Consider the following 25,534-nt stretch of genomic DNA (forward strand, 5'->3'; position numbering starts at 1 on the left):
AATGAAGTCTCTTTCAGTATCAATCAGTTGAAATGTGATTTTACTCAACAAATTTTGATTATATAAGATACAGATATGTTTCTAGTCTCTGATCACAGCCTTACGTTGTTGGAGTCTTGCTGTTCTGCAGCCCATCATCTGCTGAACTAATATGCCCTGTTAGAAAATAGTTAATGCTTATGGGACTCAACTGTACAGTTGATAATTACTTTCAGACAATACATTTTGTATATAGAGAAAGATACCAATTTAGTCATCTGTTGCCCTCAGGGACAACACCGTCAGCATATCTTCTCAGTTACAGCGATTCCATATAGGATTATTAAGAGTGTTCAAGGCTGGGCGTGGTGGTTCACGCCTGTAATCCTAGCACTTTGGGAAGCCGAAGCGGGTGGGTCACCTGAGGTCAGGTGTTCGAGACCAGCCTGGCCAACATGGCAAAACCTCATCTCTACTAAAAATACAAAAATTAGCCAGGCGTGGTGGCGGGCACCTGTAATCTCAGCTACTCAGGAGACTGAGGCAGGAGAATCACTTGAACCCGGAAGCGGAGGTTGTAGTGAGCCGATATGGCGCCACTAAAAAAAAAAAAAAAAAAAAAGGCGGGCCCTGGCTGCTACCGCGCGAGCCCCAGCCGGGCCCGGCCCACTTGCTCAGAGCGTGACATTAGGGGGAGGCACGCCTCCAATTGGCGCGAAAGTGATAAAGAGGCGTGGCCGGAAAGGTCCCACCCTGCTCCCCTGGAGTACTTAAGGGAGCTGGCGGGCGGCTGCACTTATTGCTCCAAGGCTCGGCCTAGCGAGTGGATCACCTGCACTACTTCTGCGCTACTCAGCGACCTCGTTGCCTCCGCCACCATGCCGCGCTCTTTCCTCGTCAGGAAGCTCCCTGACCCTGATCGGAAGCCTAACTACAGCAAACTGCCGGACTCGAATCCAGAGTTTACCTTCCAGCAGCCCTACCACCAGGCCCACCTTAACCCCACTGCTTCGCTGCCAACACTCGTCTGGGACGCTTTCCTGGCGCTCCAAGCACAATCAACTGCCAGGGCCTCCCTCCAACTGGGACTCTCCCAAGAGAGTCCCACAGAGGCAGAACTGACTTCACTGTCGGATGAGGACAGCGGGAAAGGCTCCCAGTCGCCCAGCCCACGCTCACAGCCTTCTTGGTCTTTCTCCTCCATTTCAGCTTCTTCCTTGGAGGCAGAGGCTGATACCACCTTCCCAGGCTTGGGCCAAGTGCCCAAGCAGCTGGCCCAGGTCTCTGAGGCCAAGGATTCCCAGTTTCAAAAAGCCTTCAACTGCCAATACTGCAATAAGGAATGCCTCAGCCTGGGTGCCCTCAAGAGACACATCCGAAGCCACACGCTGCCCTTCCCCTGCGAAACCTGCGGGAAGGCCTTCTCCAGACCCTGGCTGCTGCGGGGCCATGTCCGGACCCACACGGGTGAGAAGCCGTTCTCCTGTCCCCACTGCAGCCGTGCCTTCGCCGACCGCTCCAACCTGCGGGCCCACCTCCAGACCCACCTGGACGTCAAGAAGTACCAGTGCCAAGAGTGCGCTCGAACCTTCTCCCGAATGGCCCTGCTCCACAAGCACCAAGAGTCGGGCTGCTCGGGGGTCTCTCGCTGACGCTAGAGGCTCCCTCTTCCTCTCCCTACCTGCCACCCTGCCCCCCGCCAACCAACAGCCTCCCCAAGCTCCAGAAGGAAGGAGGACACCATGTCCTCATGCCACAGAATTCCCTCCTGAGCGCCCCCATTTCTGGATGCATCAGCCGCGTGGGACTTTGATGAAAACCATTTTCTGGTTCTGTTTCCTCTGCTGGATCCCTCAGTGGACTCTGAAAGAGGCCTTCCCGTGGCCATGTCTGTGGATGGCTGGCGGGAGGGCAGCTGGCAGCCCCAGCTCAGGGGCTCTCTTGAACTGGCTTTTCTGCATGTGTTTGTGTATTCAGAACTGTTTGGATACAGCTGTTTGAGCTACAGGACAAGAACTGACAGACAGTGTCCACCCCAGTCAGGGGACCCTCCCCACTCCCTCCCTGAAGGAGCCCTCAGGCCACCCTCCGCGAGGTTTGACTGCAATAATCCACCCCCAGTTTCAGCCACGGGACCTTTGAAGGCGGTGGCTGACACCAGGACGTGTCTAGAGCCTGAGATGCTCTGGGCCTGAGCAGCTATTTCAGCTTCCTGTTTGGTGTGGTTGGCACCTGTTTCCCAGGCAATTTAACAATATCTCAAGAGGGACTGTAAGTAATGGTTGTCACTTGTCGGTGGCCTAAGTGGGGTGCTCTGGTCTGCCCTATGTATCTCCCAGAACTATTTTGGGATCCCAACAGGTAGGCCTGGGAGGAAGATGTTTACATTTTTAAAAGTACATTGGTGCTTACATTTCATACATTTTGTATCAAGGAAACGTTTTGTATAGTTAATGTGTGCAGTTTATTGATATCCAATAAAGCAATTTGTGTATTTCTTAAAAAGAGTATCCAAGGAGTACCTGAGAATGTTGTTTAAAATTTCCTGGACCACATCCTCTGAAATTCTGGTTTAGGAAGTCTGGGGCAAGACCTGGTGCCTGCGTTTTTAACAACCTCCCTCCTTCGTATCCTTCTTGGAAGGAAGGATTCTCATGAACGTGGTTCATGGTTATCTCACATAGAGCACTGATCTAGGGATTTGAAGTAATTTAGGGAACTCCCTAATCTAATTTACTAACTAGAAACATTTGGGGACTTTAAAGTGTGGAGCAGAAGGTAATGGGTGTAGAACAACTACCAGCTATTCCAATGGGGAGGAAATAATTTGGTCGAACTAATAACTCTTAACCACAGCAGCCTAGTCAAGAAAACAACAGTTTCACAGGCTCTTATAATGAATCAAATGATTGTCACAAAGCCTTGAGGACCTAAAATTACCCAGCTGGTAACCAGCCAACCCTATACTTTGTCTTTTGTTTATAAATCCAAGATTACAGCATGGGGGCGGGGGAAAAGAAATCCTATCATCTGCGGTATAAATGATCGGCTGAGAGGAGTGGGTTGGGTGCTTCATGCATCTTTAAGAAGGAGAAATGGGATGGGTGGGGGAAGGGAGAGCAGTGAAAGCCTTTTAGGAGATGGGTAGAAATGAAAATCAAAGTTTTTAGTTTCCTTCAAACTGGGTCTTAGGATAAACAAGTGGCACTCAGGGTCTCAGGAGTAAACAAGTGGCATGCTGGACAATTTGAGAAAATATTAAAACAGGGCTTTTTACTCAAAAATGTATTTGGGGCTGAGAGGCAATAAATCAATAACTGGCACACCAGGGCAAGCATAATAGAGAATGAGTTTGGAATGGTAAACCCAGCCAGACTATTCAGGCCTGGTTCACTACCGTAAGGGAGCTTGCGTTTTATTCCAAGGGGATTAAGTAATATACTGAAAGGGTTTGAGCCAGGGAGTGGAGGAATAAGAGGAGAAACTAGTAGATTAATAGGAAGTAATTGCAATAAGCCTGATGGGAGATGTTAGTGGCTAGGACTAGGGTGGTGTCTGTGGAACTGATGAGAAGTCGTTGGAAGGAGATTCTGTAAGACTTTATGATAGATTTAAAGTTGTCACAAAACTGATGTCCAAAGAATATTCTAGGTCTCTGGAAAAAGGATAAACTCTGGCATAGCATATATGGGAATTTAGGGATTGTAGAAGGCTTCTTTTCATATGACTGCCAACTCACTTTTGTGTTTGAACTTCAGTTTATATTTATTTCCTACTTGTCAAAATATTCAAGAATATTAGACTGTAAGATAGCATTGAAATTCAAAACCATTGTGTACACAGGCAATTGTACCTCAACCCATCAGACAATGCTATTAACAAGAGAAAAAATCATAAAGTATGGTATGTACTTCGACAGCGAAGTAGAAGAGCTGTCAAAATAATTTGCAGGGCACAGATATGGTTTGGATTTGTATTTTTGAACTTTTTACTGAAACCCACAGTCAGAAATGTATTTTACCAATGACTCATAACAAATGTATCAAGTGAGACAAAAGTTTCACCAAACATCCAAGTCCTTACTCCATAGTATTTTTGTTTTTGTTTCTGTTTTGTTTTGTTTTTTTGAGATGGAGTCTTGCTCCGTAGCCCAGGCTGGAGTGCAGTGGCGCTATCTCGGCTCACTGCAAGCTCTGCCTCCCGGGTTCATGCCATTCTCCTGCCTCAGCCTCCGGAGTAGCTGGGACTACAGGCGCCTGCCACCACGCCTGGCTATTTTTTTTTTTTTCTATTTTTAGTAGAGACGGGGTTTCACCGTGTCAGCCAGGATGGTGTCAACCTCCTGACCTCGTGATCTGCCCGCCTCGGCCTCCCAAAGTGCTGGGATTACAAGCATGAGCCACCGCACCTGGCACCATAGTTTTTATTCTAGTTAATAGGTTAAAATAGTAGCTGTGTCCTATGGGATTATTTTCTTGAACCACTAGTGAGCCGTAGATTTTTTAATTAAAAAAATATGAGCCTAAGAAGTTTAGGAAAATCCCTACTCACTCTCTGTGGCTGCGTTTTTTGTGAGAGCACTTTGTGTGTGGGTAGCATCATTTGCTAGTTCATGGTAGGGTACAAACATCTCTTTTTTGCATCACCTAAATCAGAAGGAAATTGTGCTTGGCAGCTAAGTTTAGATTTTAGAATTAAGATACCATCTTGGATCCCGGAAGTTCTAAGTTTATATTTTGTCACTTATTGTCTGTCTTTCTTACCAGACCACATGTTGTTCAAGGTGAGAAAGTTAAATTTACCATTAAATCTGAATTTTGTTGGACACAAACATTCAATTTGTTGCACCTAAGATACATAGGATGGTGTATTAATCTGAGTAATTTCTTAAAACTACTTTGTAGTAGAATTAAATTGAACACTAGGTAATGAATATATTATGTGTTTAAATTGAATAATAGAATCCCAGGAACTTGAGATTTTTAAAAACATTAGTCTTGCTCTCTTGCAAGGATATATAACTTTAGAATTTTCAAACTTATTTTATTTATTTTCCTCATAGCAAAACTTCTGCTTCTTAGCGTTTTGTAGCTTTTCCTTAGTTATTTTACATAATATTTTCACAACTGAAATTAAAATAGCTCAATAAAGTAGGCAAGGCAAATATCATTTCTATTTCTATCGGGGTAAAAGTCAAACCTGATCTTAGCATAAAGGAAGCATTGTAATCTGAACCTCATCTATTTCTATAGCTCTCACTTTCATCATTGTCCATCACCCAAATTACTCACCAAATATTAGGGTCTCCCCTTAAAACTCGTGATTTTTAAAATTCATACCTTTGTAGGCATTGTTCCCTCTGACAGAAATGCTAATCCTCCCTCCTGCCCAAACCTCAACTTTGCCTGGCTAATTCCTATCCATCCTTCAAAACTCTCTCAATATCTCTACTTTCAGGAGATGTTTAGCGAAAGTGGAATGAGAGAGACCAGTTGGAAGGATATTAGAGTAAACTACATAAGAAACAAGTAAATGAATAACTAAACAAATGAGAAAAGTAGAGCTATAAGCCATGCTGTGCTGCCCCTCTGAAAGCTTGATTGCCAGTATAATTATCTTCTCTCTGCCATTGGGAACAGGGCCTCTCTTGTGATACCTCCATGCCAAAGGTCCCGCTATGCCACCTACTTTGACGTTGCTGTTCTGCGCTGCCTACTTCAGCCCCATTGGTCTGAGGAAGGCACTCAGTGGTCTCTGATGTACTATCTACAAAGGCTGCGACACATGTTGGAAGAGAAGCCAGAAAAGCCTCCAGAGCCAGATATTCCTCTCCTGCCCAGACCCAGGAGTAGCTCCATGGTGGCGGCAGCTCCCTCACTAGTGAACACCCACAAAACCCAAGTAAGAAAAACTCAGTTCATTGTCATTCAAACCAGCAACTTTGCCATAATGGATTCTTCTTTTCTCTGTGCATCCAGCTCTTAGGTACTCTAGTGCTGACTTTTTGGTTGGTGGGTTACACTGTTGCTATTATCTTTTCCCTTCCATCTTGCATGCTTGACCCTTTGCTGGCTTTAGCACTTAATCATTTGAAGAAGTGCACCTCTTGCACATGCTAATTTAGTATAAGTCTTTGTTTATCTAGAATAGTGGAAAATCGGGTCTTCTGGATAATCAAAGTAGTAATTAATAGAGAGTTCTGACATTTAATCTGTTGATTACCAATATAAAATCAGTAACATAGGATTTTACTAAACATGATGTAACCTCTTTTGCATAACTCAACATTTTCCAGTGTCTTTTTTTTTTTTTTGAGATGAAGTCTCGCTCTGTCGCCCAAGCTGGGGTGCAGTGGCACGATCTTGGCTTACTGCAAGCTCCGCCTCCTGGGTTCACGCCATTCTCCTGCCTCAGCCTCCTGAGTAGCTGGGACTACAGGCGCCCGCCACCACACCCGGCTAATTTTTTTGTATGTTTTCAGTAGAGACGGGGTTTCACTGTGTTAGCCAGGATGGTCTTGATCTCCTGACCTCGTGGTCCGCCTGCCTCAGCCTCCCAAAGTGCTGGGATTACAGGCATGAGCCACCACGCCTGGCCAACATTTTCCAGTGTCTTAATGTCATCATTAGGAATATTGCATTTTGATAGTCTTGCTATTTACTATAAATGTTTGGAGAAGTAAACTGAATGTGTACTGATACGGTGATATCTTCATGGCAATTGCTTTTTGATAAATGAATGACCTAATACCAGCTTGAACACTTGTTCTTGCCCTCTTTCTCATCAACACCAGGTGTTGAAAATGTAGAGAAAAATATGACTTGTAGTGTGTTCCAGTTGTTTGGATTTACTTAAATGTGAATTGACTGAGTCTGAAATTTTTTTCTGCATATTCTGAAAACAAACATGAGCAATAGCAGAGTTAAAAGGAAATATAATCTGTTTTAGTAGTAGATAGTCTGCCTAAGTGGATATCTGCTTTACTGAATCATTCAATGGAAAAAAAAACACTCTTTTAATTAAAAAAAAAAAGAGAGATCCATCTTCTCTCTATTTTCTTAGCATTCTAAATCTGGGGCTACATGACCTCACTGCCGAAAACTCAAGACAGAAATTATAATTAATATGAAATATATATTCTCACCAGCAGAATTTGGATTCTAGAAGTCCAGACATACAAGTTCAATTGTTCAAAGATGTCAAAGCTATAGGCGCATCCCTATTAAAAATGTGACATTTCAATAGGAACAGTATTTGGATGTAAAGTCCTAAGTCCTTGATCATTGTCTACCTTTATTAAGGATCTCACCATGAAGTGTAACGAGGAGGAAAAATCTCTTAGCTCTGAGGCCTTTTCCAAGGTTTCACTGACCAATCTGCGTAGATCTGCAGTCCCAGATCTTTCTTCAGACCTGGGTATGAATATTTTTAAAAAGGTGGGTAGAAATGCTTATGCTCTTTGATATTTTGGTAAATAAAAAATGTCAGTGGGACATGAGATGTTTCTGATCATACTGCAGTATGGGGTGAGGTGGGAAAGGGACATTAGAAACAGAAGTCAGCTCCTAGATGTAACACTGACTTGCAGCATACGCCTGTGCAAGTCCCTCTGTGTGTATGAGTGAACTTCCTATTCTAAATGCTCCACAGGGTTGTCATGAAGCTCAATTCTGATCATATGCGTAAAGCAGTGTAAAGTAGTGTGGTGGTGGAAGTAGTTGTGGTAACAATGATGGTAACTTTCATTTGTATGGTTCAACTCATTTTCATCAAGTACTTTATATAAATAGTTCTCATTTAATCCAATGACATCCTTGTTCTCCTCATTTTGCAGGTAAGAAATTGACCCTTAGAAATTTTAGGTAGTTTGCCCAAGATTGAGTCCAAACTCAAAAGTAGGTCTTCTAGTTAAATACGTTATATTTTTCTGCCATTACTCTGCCTCTCTTTTTTGTAAGTAATTGGAGATAAACAGAAAATAATATGTGTAGACCTATGTGTATGTATATACATAGTGGTTTGCTTTCTCTTTTTCAAAACTGTTAGTTTAATTATGCCGACGAAGAACACAGAACACGATATTAACCTATTACGAGCTGAAAGTGTTACTAAGTAAGCAGTTTTCTGCCTTTGTTAATGATGCAACAAAAGACAATGGCTATCAATTTTCTTAAAACACTGATCATTTGAAAGGAAAAAAGTGGTTTTCAATACAGGCTGCAAATGATAATTTTTAAGGAGCTTTAAAAAATACATCTTCAGGTTCAATCCCAGACCAATTAAACCAGAATTGCTGAAGGTAGGCTAAGGAATTGTTATATTTTAAAAGTTTCCTTAGCAATTCTAAACTTTTAGTTGCACTTGGTTTTGAACTTGTTTGGTAGGAATAACGGGTTTGTGGCAATGTATGGTCTGTATCTTCTTTGACTCTTCTTATGAACAGTGGCGCACATTTAAAGTTGGCTAACTGGAACAATGGATCACCATCGTGAAAAATGGAACAGAAAAAGAGAGGCTGGTTCAAGTAGTGACTCTAACCTTGTGATTTGCAAACTTTAGTGTGCATCAGAATTAACTACCAGACTTGTTAAAACACACATTGCTGGACCTCAGCGTCTGGGGGTCTGATATAATATGTCTGAGAATCTGCATTTCTAATAAGTTCCCAAGTGATGCTGATGCTGCTGGTCCAGGGACCACACTTTGCAAACCACTAGTCTAACCGAACCCAGGAGAAAGGCCCACGGAATACATGGCCTTTTACTTAGTTTCTTTCACTCTTTTAACGTGAAATTTCTCCCATTTTTATTGGATGATATTCAGTGACTTTCTGGGTCTCCTCTTCCTGGCACATTTCTTGTATTTTATTGCAGATCATGGAGCCCCTTGGGAAGCAGATTGTAACCTTTTCTTTGCCCTGTGCCTAATTCTGCACCTCTCATCACTGTAGTTCAAGAGCCGCAAAGAAGACCGAGAGAGGAAAGGCTCCATTCCATTCCACCACACAGGCAAGAGGAGGCCACGGAGAATGGGAGTGCCCTTCCTGCTGCACGAGGACCACCTGGATGTGTCCCCCACGCGCAGCACATTCTCCTTTGGAAGTTTCTCTGGGCTGGGAGAAGACAGGCGAGGAATTGAGAAAGGAGGCTGGCAAACCACCATTTTAGGTGACCATAAGGCCTTCCAAAATAGGGCAGAGTTTAAGTGACCTGTTTAGAACTGGATCTAGGGCTCCTGGGCAAATCTGAATCTTTCTTGAACAATTCAGCCAAGAAATTTGGGGCTCAAATTCAGGTTCTCCAGTACCAAAATAATGCTATGTTTTCACAGCCAAATAAATCCAGATAATTGAAGTAATTATGCAAAAGTTCTGTGAAATTAGACAGGTAACAATCTTATTTCTTAGATCATTCTAGACAAAGAAATATGGCCTTAGGGTGCTCTGTGCATTTATTTCCATTGTGAATCTAGACGGCAGATTTTTGTTAAACTTGAATTTTTTTTCAAAAAAGCAGCAAAGGAAAAATATATATACATATATATTTTTCTTTCTGGATTGCATATTAAATAGGCCAATTTAAAATTGAGAGCTGACAGCTAGCTGGGCCACAACAGATGGTTTCTGACATTTGGCTAAGATTGGGGCTGACCTTATCACAGGCAGCTTCATCAATCTTCCTGGCCCTGAATATCCCCATGGCAAGTTCAATTCTTGCTTTTTTGTCTGTGTTTCACACTTTTCCTAACAGCCCCACACTCTCCCTGCTGTCATTGGGAAAGACAATATCTTGGCAGAATAACTTTCAGATTTTAAAACCCTCTTGTGGGGTGCTCTTATTCACCCCAGGGAAATTGACCCGGCGAGGCAGTTCAGATGCAGCCACTGAGATGGAGAGTCTGAGCGCCAGGCATTCCCACTCCCATCACACCCTGGTAAGCGACCTGCCGGACCCCTCCAACAGCCATGGAGAAAACACCGTCAAGGAAGGTGGGTAGGAGGTGAGGCCTACGGGCAGGAGTTCAGATTTCTTTTCTTGTTTTCTGTCCTTACACCATGTTACTTTCCCATTGTAATCCACTTCCTGTGTTTTCTGAAAACTGGCATTCTTGTGCTGAATTGCTTGGTAATTTACTTGTTAGCCATTCTTAGCATATCCTTAGTGGCAAGAACTATTTAACATCGCACTGTAAACACCATACCTCTCAGCGGGAGAGTAAGGACAAGCCATTCATATTTCTTTTCAAAAGCTCATAGACCCACAGGGCTGAAAGAGACCTTGGAAGACATCTAGATTCAGTGCTTCAATCCCCTCTATGACATCTCTCTGAAGGGCTTGTATACCTTCAGCGGGAGGAAAGTCACTGCCTTCCATGGCCACCAGTTTTTTTTTTTTTTGAGACAGCTTCTATTTTAGATAAGTTCTTGTGTGTTTTGTATGCAGCAAACATGTGTCTCTGGGTATAATCCAAGACAGGTTCTCATTCTGTACTTTTAACAGAATAATTGACTTTTTTCTTATGTTCTCATAGAAGCATAAATTTAGTCCCTCTTTGATCTGCACTGTATTTCAGGTATTCAATGATATCTGTTAGTTACCACCACAAATTTATTTTCAGTTACTTTTAGCCAAAGGAGAAAAAAATTATTCATGTTTGTTGTTCCTTAATATACTAGATAAAAATGCTATAAACAAATAGTTTATATCGGTATGATCTATCATCTAACAGTGGGTAAAATTCATCTATGCTGATCAACTAAACTAAGTCAGTGTTAGACAGAAGTTAAATCCTAATCTCAGCCTTAAGGAAGCCAGTTATAATTCACATTTTTCTACCATCTTTAATATTTTCCACACATCATATGGCCTTAGTAGCTTCAGTAGTCCCATGAGAGTTGAGAGTAGCTTTGAGACTATAAGTTAAATATTTTCAAAAACTACAGCTGTTATTGTGGTCATGACTGAAGTAATAGTATAACTGTCTAACTGATATTGTAGGTTAATGTAGGGAGAACTAAGACATTGCTTTCATTTTATTAGTGCGATCTCAGATCTCCACCATCACGGTTGCAACATTCAATACCACTTTGGCGTCATTCAACGTAGGCTACGCAGACTTTTTCAATGAGCATATGAGGAAACTCTGCAACCAGGTGCCTATCCCGGAGATGCCACATGAACCTCTGGCATGTGCTAACCTACCTCGAAGCCTCACAGACTCCTGCATAAACTACAGCTACCTAGAGGACACAGAACATATTGACGGGACCAATAACTTTGTCCACAGGAATGGAATGCTTGATCTTTCTGTAAGAAGCAAGAATTTTTCTTACCAAAGTTAGACAGATATGAATTATTTGGTGCATTTTTGCAATGTTGTATAAAATGGGCATATAGATTCATAGAGATATCAAACCTTGAAATGAAAAAGCCACTCACTGAAAAAAATTCACCAATGTGTCAACCATCATAGGTGCACCTTACTTTTTTTTCAAGCATTGCATCAGATTTGATCTGATCTCAGAATATTTTTATAATCCAAAACCATTAGTGAATCCTGAATATACTTATATAAATACACATATATGTGTGTGTTTAATAAGTCCCTTATGTCTAGAATGAAGGCAAAAAAATTCTTCACTTATTTTATTTTGGTATTAACAGGACTACAAACCTCCTGTGTAGCCAGAAAAAAATGAATAGAAGTTCTTAAAAGATTTAAGCTTGCATTCTCAAGAGTGCCTGTCTTGAGTACAGTTATTAGCAAATGAAGGGGTTGTTGTATTTTACAGTTACATTTCACAAAATTTTATTGCACATTAGGAATCCTGGCTTAGCAAATAATTTACAATATTAAAACCAATAAAGGAACATAATTTAAACATGCAAATATTTTGTACTTTAAATGAAATATGTATAATGATATAGTCATGAATGAACAAAAGGAAATCATTGTTCTTTATCCATTATTAGTAATGAATGAAAGACGGGATTAAAACACTTTTATTTTAAAAAATCAATAGAACAAGTTTCCATTTGGACAGATAATTACTCTCCCATTAACTCGCTATGCTTCAATATCCCCATTAACTGTTGATACCATAGCATGTTTTGGAAGATGTACATGAGATAATACATGTATATATTTTTAATACTTTGGGTGACTTACACGCTCTATTAAGCAAATACACAAGATTCCACAGCAACTTTTATAGGAAAATTTGACAATTGTCTAAATTATTTCTACCGAATTTCATAGACTAGCCTAAGGAAATGGGTTAAACAGAATAACCAAATCTCTTTAGGAAGAGGGAGTGCAGGTAACTTAATCATGCTGTGTTTATCTTGTCTTTCTCAGGTAGTTCTGAAGGCTGTTTATCTTGTCCTTAATCACGACATCAGCTCTCGTATCTGTGACGTGGCGCTAAACATTGTGGAATGCTTGCTTCAACTTGGTGTGGTGCCCTGTGTAGAAAAGAATAGAAAGAAGAGTGAAAACAAGGAAAATGAGACTTTGGAAAAGAGGCCAAGTGAGGGAGCTTTCCAGTTCAAAGGAGTATCCGGAAGTTCCACCTGTGGATTCGGAGGCCCTGCTGTTAGTGGAGCTGGAGATGGTGGAGGAGAAGAAGGAGGAGGTGGAGATGGAGGAGGTGGAGGAAGTGATGGAGGAGGAGGTGGAGGAGGTGGAGGCGGCCCTTATGAGAAGAATGATAAGAACCAAGAGAAGGTATGACTGAACCACCTTATGTGTCCTCATGAAATGTCATACCTAATTTCTTTCTAAAGCTTGCCTGCCAGCAGTTTATTGACTCCGAACAGCACCTAGTCACTAGAGCAAAAAAGTGGAGAGTGGAGAAATCTCTTCATTAGGTTCTCAGTAGGCATTAGTAGAAACAGTTAAATGCAACTGTACTCTAAATCCAATATCTATTGCCATCCAAACAGTGTTAGAGCTAATTCTCTAGTCATGTTATTTCTGCAAGAGAACATTTCAGTTATGCTATGTTGCCGTAATTCTCAGTCTGACGCCAAGTATAACCTTTCTCAAAACCTTCAGACTCTGACCTAACTGAAGAATGTCTTAGTCTTCTCAAGCTGCCATAACAAAATACCATAGACTGAGTGGCTTAAACAATAGAAATTTCTTTCTCATGGTTCTGGAGGCTGGGAAGTCCAAGTGCTGTCAGGTTTTGTTTTATTCTGAAGCCTCTTCTCTTGCCTTATAGGTGACCACTGTCTTATTGTGTTCTCACATGGCCTCTTCCTTGTGCATACAGAGAAAGCAAAAGAGAGAGAGCAAAAGAGCTTCCTTGTGTTTCTTCTTATATGGGCCCAATCCCACTAGACCAGGCCCCACCATCATGACCTCACTTAACCCTAATTACTTCCCAAAGACCCATCTACAAATGCCATCAGATTGAGGGGTTACAGCTTCAATATGTGAATTTTGCGAATACACAAATATTCAGCCCATAACAAGCAGTATAGTTTTTCTTCAATGTAGAGTTATTTCTTTTAAGTAACACATTTTTGGCAGCCAGCTTCAACCACAGTTAAGGAGAAAGCAAGAGAAGAATTTTGCTTGATTAGTTTATGTTGGTTTGAAGTGGGAATAACTCTCTTAGCCTCATTCAGCCCTCTCATGTCTCAATGTGGCACATCCCGGTGGCTTTAGTCTTTGTATTATTAATTGTTCCTAAATTTAATTCCCTCTGCCTTGTCAACATCTGGTATATGACTTCTTAACATCAAGAATTGGTTTTCTTTTTAAATTTTAAATACAAATTACTACAGCTTAAATTCACATAACTTAGACTAATCTCAATTTGTGGTTTTAGCTAGAAAATGATATTCAGAAATTGAAATCAACAAGAGATTTTAATCTCTAACAAATACTCTACACATCATGTCAAGTGTTTACACATGTGAAGTTATACTATGTAGAGTTCTAGATATATACCATCTGGATATATATTGTATAAACTATAAATTGTCCATTTTTCTTACATGTTATCAGATTTTCACATCTGAGCAAGCGTTGCAATACTCCTTCCTCTTTCACAATTTCTTCCTCATTTATTTTGAGTCCCGCTTGACACATTTAATATGCATTTATCATCTGGTTTCTTCATTTTATTGTTTACTCTTTTCTTCCCAATATTTGTGGACTGTGATCCAAATATTCTTGCTCCGATAATCTTGGTTGTTGAGCCTTTTCTATATGATTTTCTTCTCTTGCCTTAATTGTATTAATCATAAGGCAATTCTAACGAACTTTATTGGATTTTAAGTTTCCCAACACCTTAGCACCTTATCCATCACTGAGGACAACGCAAGGAACTTCAGATCTGACTGTAAATGAAAATTATCTAAATAATGGTACAGATCACAAGAGATTTGATTGCAGATGCTAAGATCTAAAGAATCATTCAGTGATCAGTTACTTAGGAATTAGCAAACAAATACAAGTTATAAGGACCAAATTTATAAACACAGAAACTGGTGAGATTCTTACTGAATTTCCATTCTTTACGTATCAACTCTGTTTGGACAAAGAGATTAGAAATGGTGTTTTGCCCATTATAATATTCAAGGGAAATTAAAAAGAAGAGAATATTATGAAATATTGATAAGCTTTTATCAGCAAAACTTAGATGTTCCAACTAAACTGATGAGGTTTTGTATGTATGCTAAAGATCTCTGAGGTTCATAATTAGTGTTTTGTTTTCATTTTTGCTCTTCCTTTTTTTAGCTTTGAAATTTTATCCAAGTGGCATTTTAACCACATTTTTATTGAAAACCCACAAGTGTCTTGATTATTTAGAACGTAGATATTATCTAGACTATATAGCTTGATGTAATAGATGTTATTTTGACCGAAGTTATCACTTTTGATCAGTATAGGATTTTTAAAGTCAGACTATGTGGTCTCCAATACAGCCACCAAGATATATATGTCTTATAGTTAGTTCCCCAAATAATATTCTTTTTAGTACAAATAATTTATAAAATAAAACCTGATGGTGGGTCAAGTGCCTTCTGTTTGTGATTCACACTGGTCTGTTCTGCCCCAAACCCATCTGTTATCTTCAGTGGAATCAGAAGGTTTATCTAATTTTGCAACTTAGTAATAACAGAAGCCTAGGAATTGATTAAGATAGAAAGGAAGATCTAATTTCCATTTCTATATTTGCCACAACTTGTACTGAGAGCTTGGAATGTTGTTTAATATCTTCAATTTTTTTTGCTGTAAGTTGCTACATCTTTCTGAATGTCTCCTATGAAAGCAACCTGAATCCCAAGGACATCTGAAGGTCTAAAGAAATAAAAACCTGAATAGATATTTACAAAGAGCTTCCAGAGCTAGAAAATTTTTAAAGGAGCTTATAATAATTTTAAAATATGTGTAAACCAGTCTTCCAAATAAGCCCTTGCTCAGGATGACCTTTTCTGAGGCACTGCTGCATAAGGCTTTGTAGCCTTTACAGAGCCCTCTACACAAAGGCCCTTGACTAAGGAAGCCAGTGAGGATTGAAATCCAGTCCAACCTCCGCTTTTGGAACCACTCACCAAAGGATTACAACCATTCAGAGGGCTCATCTTCTTCTAATTCTCCTCCTAGAGGGGTGCCTTTTCTAATTTGCATAAAGGTGCTCCAGAGGAAAGCAGTGCCCTACACATAAAAATGATTAATTTTATTATTATTTTAAATTAATAATTAGTTTTGCTATAATTAATAATTAATAATAATTTGTTTTTCTATTATTACATGCCTTTCATGTTTTGACTCTAATTCTCACAACTCTATGAAATAGATATTATGATTCTGACTTTGTAAGGCACAGGTAGGTTAAGTAGTTTGTCCAAGGTTATAAAGTTAGTAAATGTTGAAGCTAAAATCGGAATTCAAACTAAAAACCCAAAAATCTGAAATCTAAAATGCTCCAAGATCTGAAACTTTTTGAGCTCCAACATGAGGCCACAAGTAGAAAATTCCATACCTGACCTCATGTGACAACTCACAGATGAAATGCAGTCAAAACTTTATGTCATGCACAAAATTATTAAATTATATAAAATTATCTTCAGCTTATGTATATAAGGCCTATGTGAAGCATACATAAATTTTGTGTTTAGACTTGGGTTCTATTCCCATCTCATTATATATATGCATATATTCCAAAATCTGAAAAAATCTGAAATCAAAAATACTTCTAGTCCAAGCATTTTGAATAAGGATAGTCAACCTATATACATACAGTTCTGTTGATAAGTTTGAGTCTTCTGTTTGCAACTTTCTTAGCTGTCTTAAGTAGGGGTCCCTGGAAACAGGCTCCAATATGAAGATATGTGTGCAGGCAATTTACTGGAGTGTCCTCTCAGGATTAACCTCTGTTAGGTATGAAAAAGCAGGATGGGGCATAGGGAGAAATTGAACTGCAGTGTAGTTGTAATAGAGGCCTAAACTAATCACAGAGGGCTTTGAAGCTGGAATGGCTGTTTAAGTAGTCCTCAGGTGATGCAAAGAGACCTTTTTAGCAGACACATCCCAGGTCCCTTTATGGCCCTGTCCAGTCATTAGAGGTAGACTGCCTCCAGGAAGAGAGTATAATGTTGGGTGAGGCAGCTCTCTAGCTGTGGCCTTCAGAGGCACTCATCTGAGGGCAGTGAGCCATCAGCACTTCGAATAGCTCAGAGAATGAATGCTGCAGTGCCAAGGAGAATATCTGGAGTTCAGCACCACTTCCGCTACAAGAGCTTACAGATAAGAAAAGGGGGACCAACTGGATAACATTAGGGGAGGAGAAAGTCAACCTTATCATAGTAAGGCCCATGCTAATGTATAGATAAGCCCCTATTCCTTCCATACCACACGCACATTTGAGTACTTATATCTGTTTCCAAAGTTTATGTGTTAACCCAATCATGTGGCTATGGAAAAGTCCCTTAAAATTTGCAGAACGATTCTCATACATTATTTAATTTGCTCTGCATAGTAAACCTATGAAGTAGGAAGGGCAGCTATTAGAATCCTAAATTCACAGGTAAGGAAACAAAAACACAAGGAGATTAGTTAAGTTATCTAACATCATATGCAATTAAGGAACAGGAGCTGGAATCCCAGGTTTATGGTGTATGTGCTGATGGTAGAAAGTGGTAGAAGGACTGAGACAGGCTGCAGCTTCCCAAAGAAAGTGACTCTTCCACACTGGGCTCTGCATCATTCCTTAGCAACTGCTTCCTTATGCTTCTTGGGAAATAATTCAAGGAAGTTCCTTTTTTGGAAGCCATGTTCTCCACTAACAGCAAAGATTAAATTGGGCAAAAGATAGGATGATATCAATTCTCATGATTCATCTCAGGGGGTCTTCCTATTTAGTCTCAGGGGAAGAATCAAGCTGAAAGTGTTTATAAAGTTCTGTATATTCTCACTTTGTTTGTGCATGTGTATTATAATACAGTGAAAGTATACAATTAGAAATAAAAGCCCTCAAAAATGTCAGAAGTTGCACGAAATTTCGAAGTTCCAGACTTTGATCAGTTCCAGAAACTTGGCAGTAGTCCTTCCCTGGTGTATCAGAGGCCTACCGATGAGGGTAGTTTCTAATAAAACTTATTTGGTTTCATCACTGATAGTCTGCACTGTCTCTCTTTAGGTGGTTGTCTGACAGCAGTCAAGGATATAAAAGCATGTCTTCTAACAAAGACGTCTATACTTATATTGTTTAGCAACAGAGGGTGTTCAAAATATGTAAATTTTTTCTTTTCAATCATATACTAAATTTTAGAAAACTGAGCATGTTTGTTGAGCCTGCTGCAATTCTGTTTTCCAAATTGCAGGTGCTCCCTGTAAAACATATAAACTTGATTTAGTCATACAATAGAATCTTAGCGAAAGGACCTCAGTGACAAAGTAAACAGATTTTTCTTTCTTTCTCATTCGTGGGTACCAGGATGAAAGTACACCTGTAAGCAACCATAGGCTTGCTCTAACAATGCTCATCAAAATAGTGAAGTCTTTGGGATGTGCCTATGGTTGTGGAGAAGGACACCGAGGGCTCTCTGGAGATCGTCTGAGACACCAGGTATTCCGAGAGAATGTAAGGAGAATTAAAGTAGATTCCATTTCCTCTCCCTCTTCCTTCCCTTCTGTTTAAGAATGAGTCCTTTGACAATGAGGGTCAGTGTTTCCTGAAAAATACTGTATTTTGGAGGAGTAATTAATGCTGTTTTGGTGTGAGGAGATTCTCATGAGATATCTCAAGACATCTAAAACCCAGGCTTAGGAAAGTTTAATTGGGAAAACATTTCTGCCTCCTGCCTAGGGCAGACCAACTTCCAATTAGTGAAAGTATATATAATTGGAATGTGTGACTTGCAGCTTGAAAGAACTTTTGCACAGATGAACACATTTAGCAAGCTTTTGATGGCCTGTAACAAATGACTTTTTAATCATCTGCCTGGGTACTGTAGAAACATATTGCATATTGGAGAAAGGGGTCAAAGTTTTAGGACCTGGTTTGCTGTCCTTCTTAAGTTATGGAAAATGGCCCTTATTGGGACAAAAGAGGACTGTAAAAGTAGCCAGTCATTTTCTGGCTGCTTTATTTGAGAATGAACCTTGCCTTCTGAATATTTGAGATCATGTCCTTGTCAACTGTGTGAAACTTGAAACTCTGCATTTGGGCTTGCCAAACATAATTCTGTACTGGAAATGGTCTTCCAGCTCATTTTTATTTGCCTCTGCTGACTGTTAATTTTCCACAGTCTGAGCTGGGATGGTTGCTTCATATGTATGTTTGAATTGAAATCATAAGAAAATATTCTCTTAAAAATAAGAGTTTGATGCCAAGTTGAGTTCCGGAAATCCTTTGGCATATCTTGGCAGAGTTTTAGGGTCATGTCAAAATCTAATGCCAGCCCATTTTTCCTTGATATTAGGTTTTGTCATGAAATGTTGACACAGTATTAGCATGCTGGGTTTCTTGCTTAATGCATCATCTCTCATCTATCCATCTATCTATCCTTTTCTGTTTTGCTCTTTTATATTATATTGTGTTGTGTTATTTTAGTTTATTATGTGTATATGGGGGTTATATTTGCACTATTAGCTTCTAAATTTTGAAACTTGAAACTTTTGACCAAGATCTTGATTTTGAGGCCAAAATTTGAAAATAATAATTAATAAGGCTATAGAAAGCTGGCATCTCTGCCATCGTTGCACATGTGTATAAGATTTTTTATCTTTGATTTTAAATTGTATTACAGTATGAATAAATGCCTTCAAAGACAAATAAACCACATCACTCCCCATGCAGAAGACCAATTTCATGACATGAAACCCTAAAACATAATAAATAAACATAATAAAAAGTGTCATGCTTTAGTTGGAAGTATAAACTGGCTCTGATAACCAAGATTTGTCTTTCTGGATTCACAGAAAGCAGGATGAGTTGGATCAGAAGCCATTTGAGGAGCTGTTGTTATCACTTAGTTCATCATACTTTCCTCCCCAGGAGCACCGAACACTTCCTGTGAGGACATCCAGCCAGTGTTCTGCCTGTCTAATTGATTTGACTTATGGGACAATTTCTCTATTATCTCCTTCTATTTAATGCTCATTATTGATATTATATTTGCTTATTTAGTTCAATAAACACATTGTCCAAGAGATATAAATATGGGAAATTTTCCTTGAGAAATATCCAGTTCCAGAAGCTAAATATTTTCAGATTTCTCTACCATTGGCCTTTCAGAAACTACTTAATTTTTAGGATACTAAGAATATTTGTCACCTTTACTAGGCAAGGTCCTTTCCCTAGCCTTTTTTCTTCCAAGAAACAGAAGGTTATTCTGACGATATTCGTCAAAGTGCCCAGCAATTTCATCATATAATGCCTCAACGTATCTTAGAGTATTAATGTAATCATTAGCTGGTAGTCTCCAATTATTGAAAAGGAATTCATTTCTTAAAAGTTTTATATATTCTGAAGAAATTCAGGATATTCTTTCAGAATTGAAGTATTTAAAGTTTGATATTCTTATGCTTGCTTAAACTTCCCACTGAACTCATACAGACGATACAAACATTTTAATATCCTCTAAAGAGAAAATTTAAAATTATACCTCTTTTGGTGTATTTTATAGAAAACACAGAATAATTTGTACTTCAGGGCCTGCCAACTCAGGGTTTTAAAGAGCTTTGTAAATGCTACAATAAACATCTTCACATATTCTTTATAGAATGACAATTAAATACTTCTTTATGCAAAATATATTTTACCTAAGTACTTTGCAAACTTCATTTTATAGCTAGTAGCATTTATTTTGCAATAAAAATGAGTTTGTTCAATATCTGGAAACTTGTAAACTCCCTGGGAATAAAAATACCTAATTTCAAATCTAGGACATAATAAAGGAAAAATGAAAAACGTATCAATCCATCTGACTTTGCAATACAGATGGAGAGATTATAACAAAGTTATACCAAGAAGCCTGTTGCTAATTCCAAGTTTCAGTCTTTTATAATCTTTTTTTTCTCTCTCAAAATTTCCAAGAATTTTTTCCTGGGCCTTGATTTGTCAAAATGATGATATAACTAAATTCTCTTCTGGGCCACAATTAAGGGCACTAATACAATCCCAATTCTCAGGAATTGCCTTCCCTAATCTGACTTCAATGCCTGTGCCTGGTGGTCCAGAGTTCTCCATCCATAATTAAGGTGGCCCTCACTGAGCCACCCCTTCTTTCTTGATCCTTATCCCTTTTCCCCTCAACCCAGAGACTTCGGTCGTTGTCCCATTTCATTCCACTGTATAGACATTCTTTTGTCTCTTTTATTCAGATGTAGTGTGGCACGCATCTTCCCATTGCACACAAAGCCTTTGAGGTTTTCTAAACATGGATTGTCAATTCTATCACTTATCTAAATTTCAAACTTTTTTTTCATTAAGATCTTAAAATCTCTATCTTGGTGAAAATACTGAACTCTTTCTGAGACCAGCATTAGACCTTAGCTTTGAGCTTTGGGGTTTTTCCTATGGAGCAGCTGTTCTCAATGTAAACACCCTCAGACTTCTCAGTCTGTCTGTGCTCACATCTTACTCAGACAAGAGGGGCTAGCAGGGTTGCCTGTCACCGGCGAGTGGGGATGGTTGGAAACCCTTGCCTTCTGAAGGCTTCTGTCTCAGACTACCAGTATCCATAGCTTAAGCTGGTACTTGTGACTTTTTCACTTTTCTTCCTTCATTGCAGGCCCAGAACTGCCTCACTAAGCTATACAAGCTAGATAAGATGCAGTTCCGACAAACCATGAGGGACTATGTGAACAAGGACTCTCTCAATAATGTAGTGGACTTCTTGCATGCTTTGCTAGGATTTTGTATGGAGCCGGTCACTGACAGTAAGTAAAGCTGCACCCAAGTTCTAGGAGAAGTCGTTGTGAGGTGAAGCAGGTAGTGTTTCAAGGGGACACTAAATTTGTGGAGGTAGAATTTAGAGGAAAAGATACGTATGTGTCCATGCATGTGTGTGGGTGTGTGTATAGAGTATAAACAAGAAAAGCTTGCACATTATCTCTGATGACACATTTTGGAGGCTTTCTGAGGACAACTTACCACAGTAAATGAAAGTTTGGTAAAGCTTGTGGAGTTCTCACCTAGCCCATCAATTTTTATACCGCCACTTGTGGGACTCCTCTCTCTCATATAACATAGTGTTATATGACCTCTGAGGCAGTGATCATGTTCATTAGTTCAACGGATGTGAAATGAGTGTCTATAACGTACAGGCATTATAGTGGCACAGTGCTTGACAGTTTTTTCACAAAGTAAAATGGGAGAAAAACCTTATGATTGCAGTAAACATAGTAGTAACACAATTTTGACACACACATACTTAATTTTTTTAAAAAAGGCAAATAGAGCCACAGATAAACCTACAAGCTATTTTATAACTTAATGGCTTTCAGAAAACTCTAGTGTGAAGACCTAAGTTACAGGCGGAGACCAATAAGTGTCAACTGCATTTATAGTAAACCAAAGGCCGCCAGTCCAATGTGAATGCAAATGCAGCAATGCAAGGAAAATAATGCGTGAAGCCTGAGTTGAAAAAAATACACATTTTAATTAGAGTCTGGGAAGGATAGCTTTGTAGTATAGGCTTTTATTGTTTATATAACAAATGTATGATAGTAGTTGATTAGTTTGCAATGAAAATATATTTGCTAGATTTAGAAGCAGTTTTCCTGGTTGTAACCCAGGAATATTGTTTGGTTTCACATTAAAATAAAATATTGCTCCTTTATAGAACCCCTCAAACAATCTATTAGCAGAGTTGTTTTAAACCAAACACAATATAAATTAAAAAGACAATAAATTAGGAAGGTAGTTGAGACAATGCAAGAGAAATTCTTGATTACAAATGATTTTTTCTCCTTTTTAAACTATTTGAGATAGACATTATAAGCATAGACTAAAAGAAATCTTTCAGCAATGTGAAATCTAGAGATCATCCCTTGTCAATTGGCATAGACAGTGAGAGGTTGGTAATAAAGTATATTACTTTAAGGTGATAAATTCCTCCTGCGTTGCTTGAGATGTGGGAGTGGATCACAGTGAATCAGCCAGGCAGACATAGGTCCCCATATGGTGAATCTTGGAGCTGCCCATGCCCTTTGTCACATTTCACAGGTGGTTCACAGACCATGAGAAATCCTCTGGCACGGGCACAGGATACCTATGTGTCACCTACGAAAGATCCAGTTTTCTGTGAAAAACTGGCATAAAATGCCATGGAGGTCAAAGGCTTCCATTCACGGGCATTTCACATGTGTGTGAGCAAGAAGGAGGTGGCTCTGAGGAAGGTGGGAGGTTTCCCCTCTCCACCTGCCCAAGAAGTTTCTGGGAGAACTCTGCAGTTCTTGGCAGGACTCGGTCTTTCCCAGGGCCTATGAGAGCTTCTCTGCAGGGCTCCTGCCTGACTCTTTCTTCTCCCTTCCCAGCTACCTGGTTGGCCCCACCTTATTCCACTTTAGACAGACTGAACAATTTCCATTGAGAAAGTAGCATTTCTCACCACCAGAAAGCTTGAAAATGAACTCTCCATTGGGGGGTCATTTAGGAGCCTTTTTTTTTTTTTCTGTAAATGATCACCTATTTAAAAACTACTCTAACCCTAAAAGTCTTTCCTAAACTTAAGAGTTGGTTTCCTTTCCTTTGCTAAGATTTATCAACAAAACCATTCCAGAAATGCAATTGGTTGTATCATATAGTAAAGGCTCTGAAGGAGACTATGATTCATTTATTTCCAGGTCTGCCTAGAGATTATTAAACTGGGGGCATCTTTAATTCCTTGTTTCTGTATTTCACGTAGCACTTCACTAATTCTTGGGTGCCAAGTACTGCCTTACTCCTACCCATTGTGTAGCTTAAAGGAAGCATTGTCTTTAATTTGTGCCTTTGCATTCCAGACAAGGCTGGGTTTGGAAATAACTTCACCACAGTGGACAACAAATCCACAGCCCAAAATGTGGAAGGCATTATCGTCAGCGCCATGTTTAAATCCCTCATCACACGCTGCGCTTCAACCACACATGAATTGCACAGCCCTGAGAATCTGGTGAGAAGCTCTCCTCTCTTCCCACAGGAGGTGTCAGTCTCTGCCCTGAGAAAAGTACTCATTGTCATGGCCATGAGTAAGAGAAGCTGAAATCTAAAAGTCTACACTTTAAAGTTTAAATATCTATTTTCCCTGGTGTCACCAGTAAGTCATAATGGAGCGTTAACACTTTTCTTCTCCTTGTTACTCATTATCCTATTTGCAAGTTCACCTATCTTCCTCTCCCATCTCAAAGGTTATAAAGTGTTTGGTGAAATAATTGTAAAGTATGTTGAGCCCTTCAGAAAGGGGGTTCTAGAGCACAGCTTGTTGGCTCATAAAATACTAAAGAATGTTATCCCAAGTATTATTTGAAACCATATTTACTTTAAAAATTAATGCAAATATGTTGCTGAAATTGGTTTTGTTTTCTTTTATTAAGCACTGTCTGTAATCTTTTAGCTACTTGTCTTGAAAGACTGTGTTAATTAAACCACTGAAGTCGCAATAGGATAGGGAAGAACCAGGTTATAAAAGGCTAGTGCTAAAGGCATAAGAATGACACAATAGACTTTGGGGACTTAGGGGGAGGGTGGAAAGGAGTTGAGGGATAAAAGACTATAAATTGAGTTCAGTGTATACTGCTTGGGGGATGGGTGCGCTAAAATCTCACAAAGCACCACTAACGAACTTACTCATGTAACCAAATACCATCTGTTCCCCAAAACCTATAGAAATAAAAAAATTAAAAGGCTAGTGCTTAATTACCACCAAGAAGATTGTGGTTTCCGATACGAAAATGTAGATTAAGGCTGAAAAATCTAACATGAATAGGTGAATTCAGGTATCTTTAGGAGGCAAAGCAGCATTTCTCTATCCTAGCAGTCTGTTAGATATTATGACTCCTATGCGGAAATCATTCCATTTGCACATGTGGACCCTATCACCTAATGTACTCAAATCAAGGAAATTATTTTAAGCTATTGTAACTATTGAAACAATTCACTTAACTTGAGATAAAATCCCAAACTAAAGGAGTTGAACTTTGCTGACAGCCAAAGCCAACCCAGCAAATTTCTTGGAGCTTGAGTGTAGCACAGGTACCATCCATGCATACAATTTGGTCATAGCAAAAGTAATTTAACAGGTTGATTATAATATACATGACTGCTTATACATCTTTTTTTACAAACTCATGTATAGAAAAATACTATATTAAAAAAGAAATCTTAAGTTTGACTTTGAACTCCCATCCCATAAGAACAGTGGGACATCAAACTTCTGTCATTCTTGGGGTTCCCCACTTCACAGTGTTGTGTAAAGACCCCCAAGTCTTAGGAAGCATCTAGAGCCTGGGGAGGTTCCACAGGTCTCAATGATTAGTCTGCACCTCTGATTTCACATAGTGCTCTTTGCTGTGTGCTTAGGGCTGGACACCCTCTGGTGAGTTTGGAATCTTTCCTTTTTGGAGTCTTTCCCCGTTCCTAGAGGAATTACTGCAGAGCAGAGTGAGGGGCACAGGGCCCTGCTTCCCACAGAACCCAAAGTGTTCTGCATCCATGTTCTCCCCAAGGGTCCTACCTTCTGTTTTCCTAAAAATTATGGACATAATTGTCCCAGTGGTCTTAGGTTTTGAAAACCACAACTATCAAGGTAAGTATTGTTTAGGCTTCTGCATTCTGCCTTGCCATGAACTTTTCCTAAGGCAAAAAAAAAAAAAAAAAAAAAATACAGTAACTACCCACTTCATGAGCAGAGAGAGAGAGGGGAAATGCTGGATCCAAAGCTTAATTTCTCAAGTAAAAGTCCAGCATATATTTTTAAATATTGATTCACCAGTAGATTGGTTGTAATAGCCCTACCTCAACTTGAGTTTGTAGTCAAGTTCATGTTCAAATGGGCTACAACATATATGTAATTTGATAAATCTGTCCAGCAAAATGCATCATCCTTTGAAT

The 25,534-nt window shown here is 39.5% G+C and overlaps 1 protein-coding gene and 1 pseudogene across 12 annotated transcripts in view; both read left to right on the forward strand.

Annotated features, from left to right (window-relative positions):
* The window catches only part of UNC80 (unc-80 homolog, NALCN channel complex subunit), a 233,478-nt gene that overhangs the window by 40,662 nt on the left and 167,282 nt on the right, over positions 1-25,534 (forward strand). For 10 of the 12 annotated variants that reach the window (XM_030804163.1, XM_030804170.1, XM_030804171.1 and 7 more), the window contains exons 8-16: positions 5,619-5,880; positions 7,281-7,415; positions 8,930-9,146; positions 9,827-9,967; positions 11,019-11,287; positions 12,337-12,705; positions 17,933-18,079; positions 21,234-21,381; positions 23,449-23,597. In XM_030804163.1, the coding sequence (XP_030660023.1) occupies positions 5,619-5,880; positions 7,281-7,415; positions 8,930-9,146; positions 9,827-9,967; positions 11,019-11,287; positions 12,337-12,705; positions 17,933-18,079; positions 21,234-21,381; positions 23,449-23,597 (1,837 nt within the window). The remainder of the gene's footprint in view (positions 1-5,618; positions 5,881-7,280; positions 7,416-8,929; positions 9,147-9,826; positions 9,968-11,018; positions 11,288-12,336; positions 12,706-17,932; positions 18,080-21,233; positions 21,382-23,448; positions 23,598-25,534) is intronic. The other 2 variants (XM_030804166.1, XM_030804174.1) reach the window with 1 other exon arrangement.
* Positions 858-1,869, forward strand: LOC105739196 (annotated as a pseudogene).

This window comes from Nomascus leucogenys, chromosome 22a (genome assembly GCF_006542625.1).
Source record: "Nomascus leucogenys isolate Asia chromosome 22a, Asia_NLE_v1, whole genome shotgun sequence".
Taxonomy (NCBI): Eukaryota; Metazoa; Chordata; class Mammalia; order Primates; family Hylobatidae; genus Nomascus; species Nomascus leucogenys.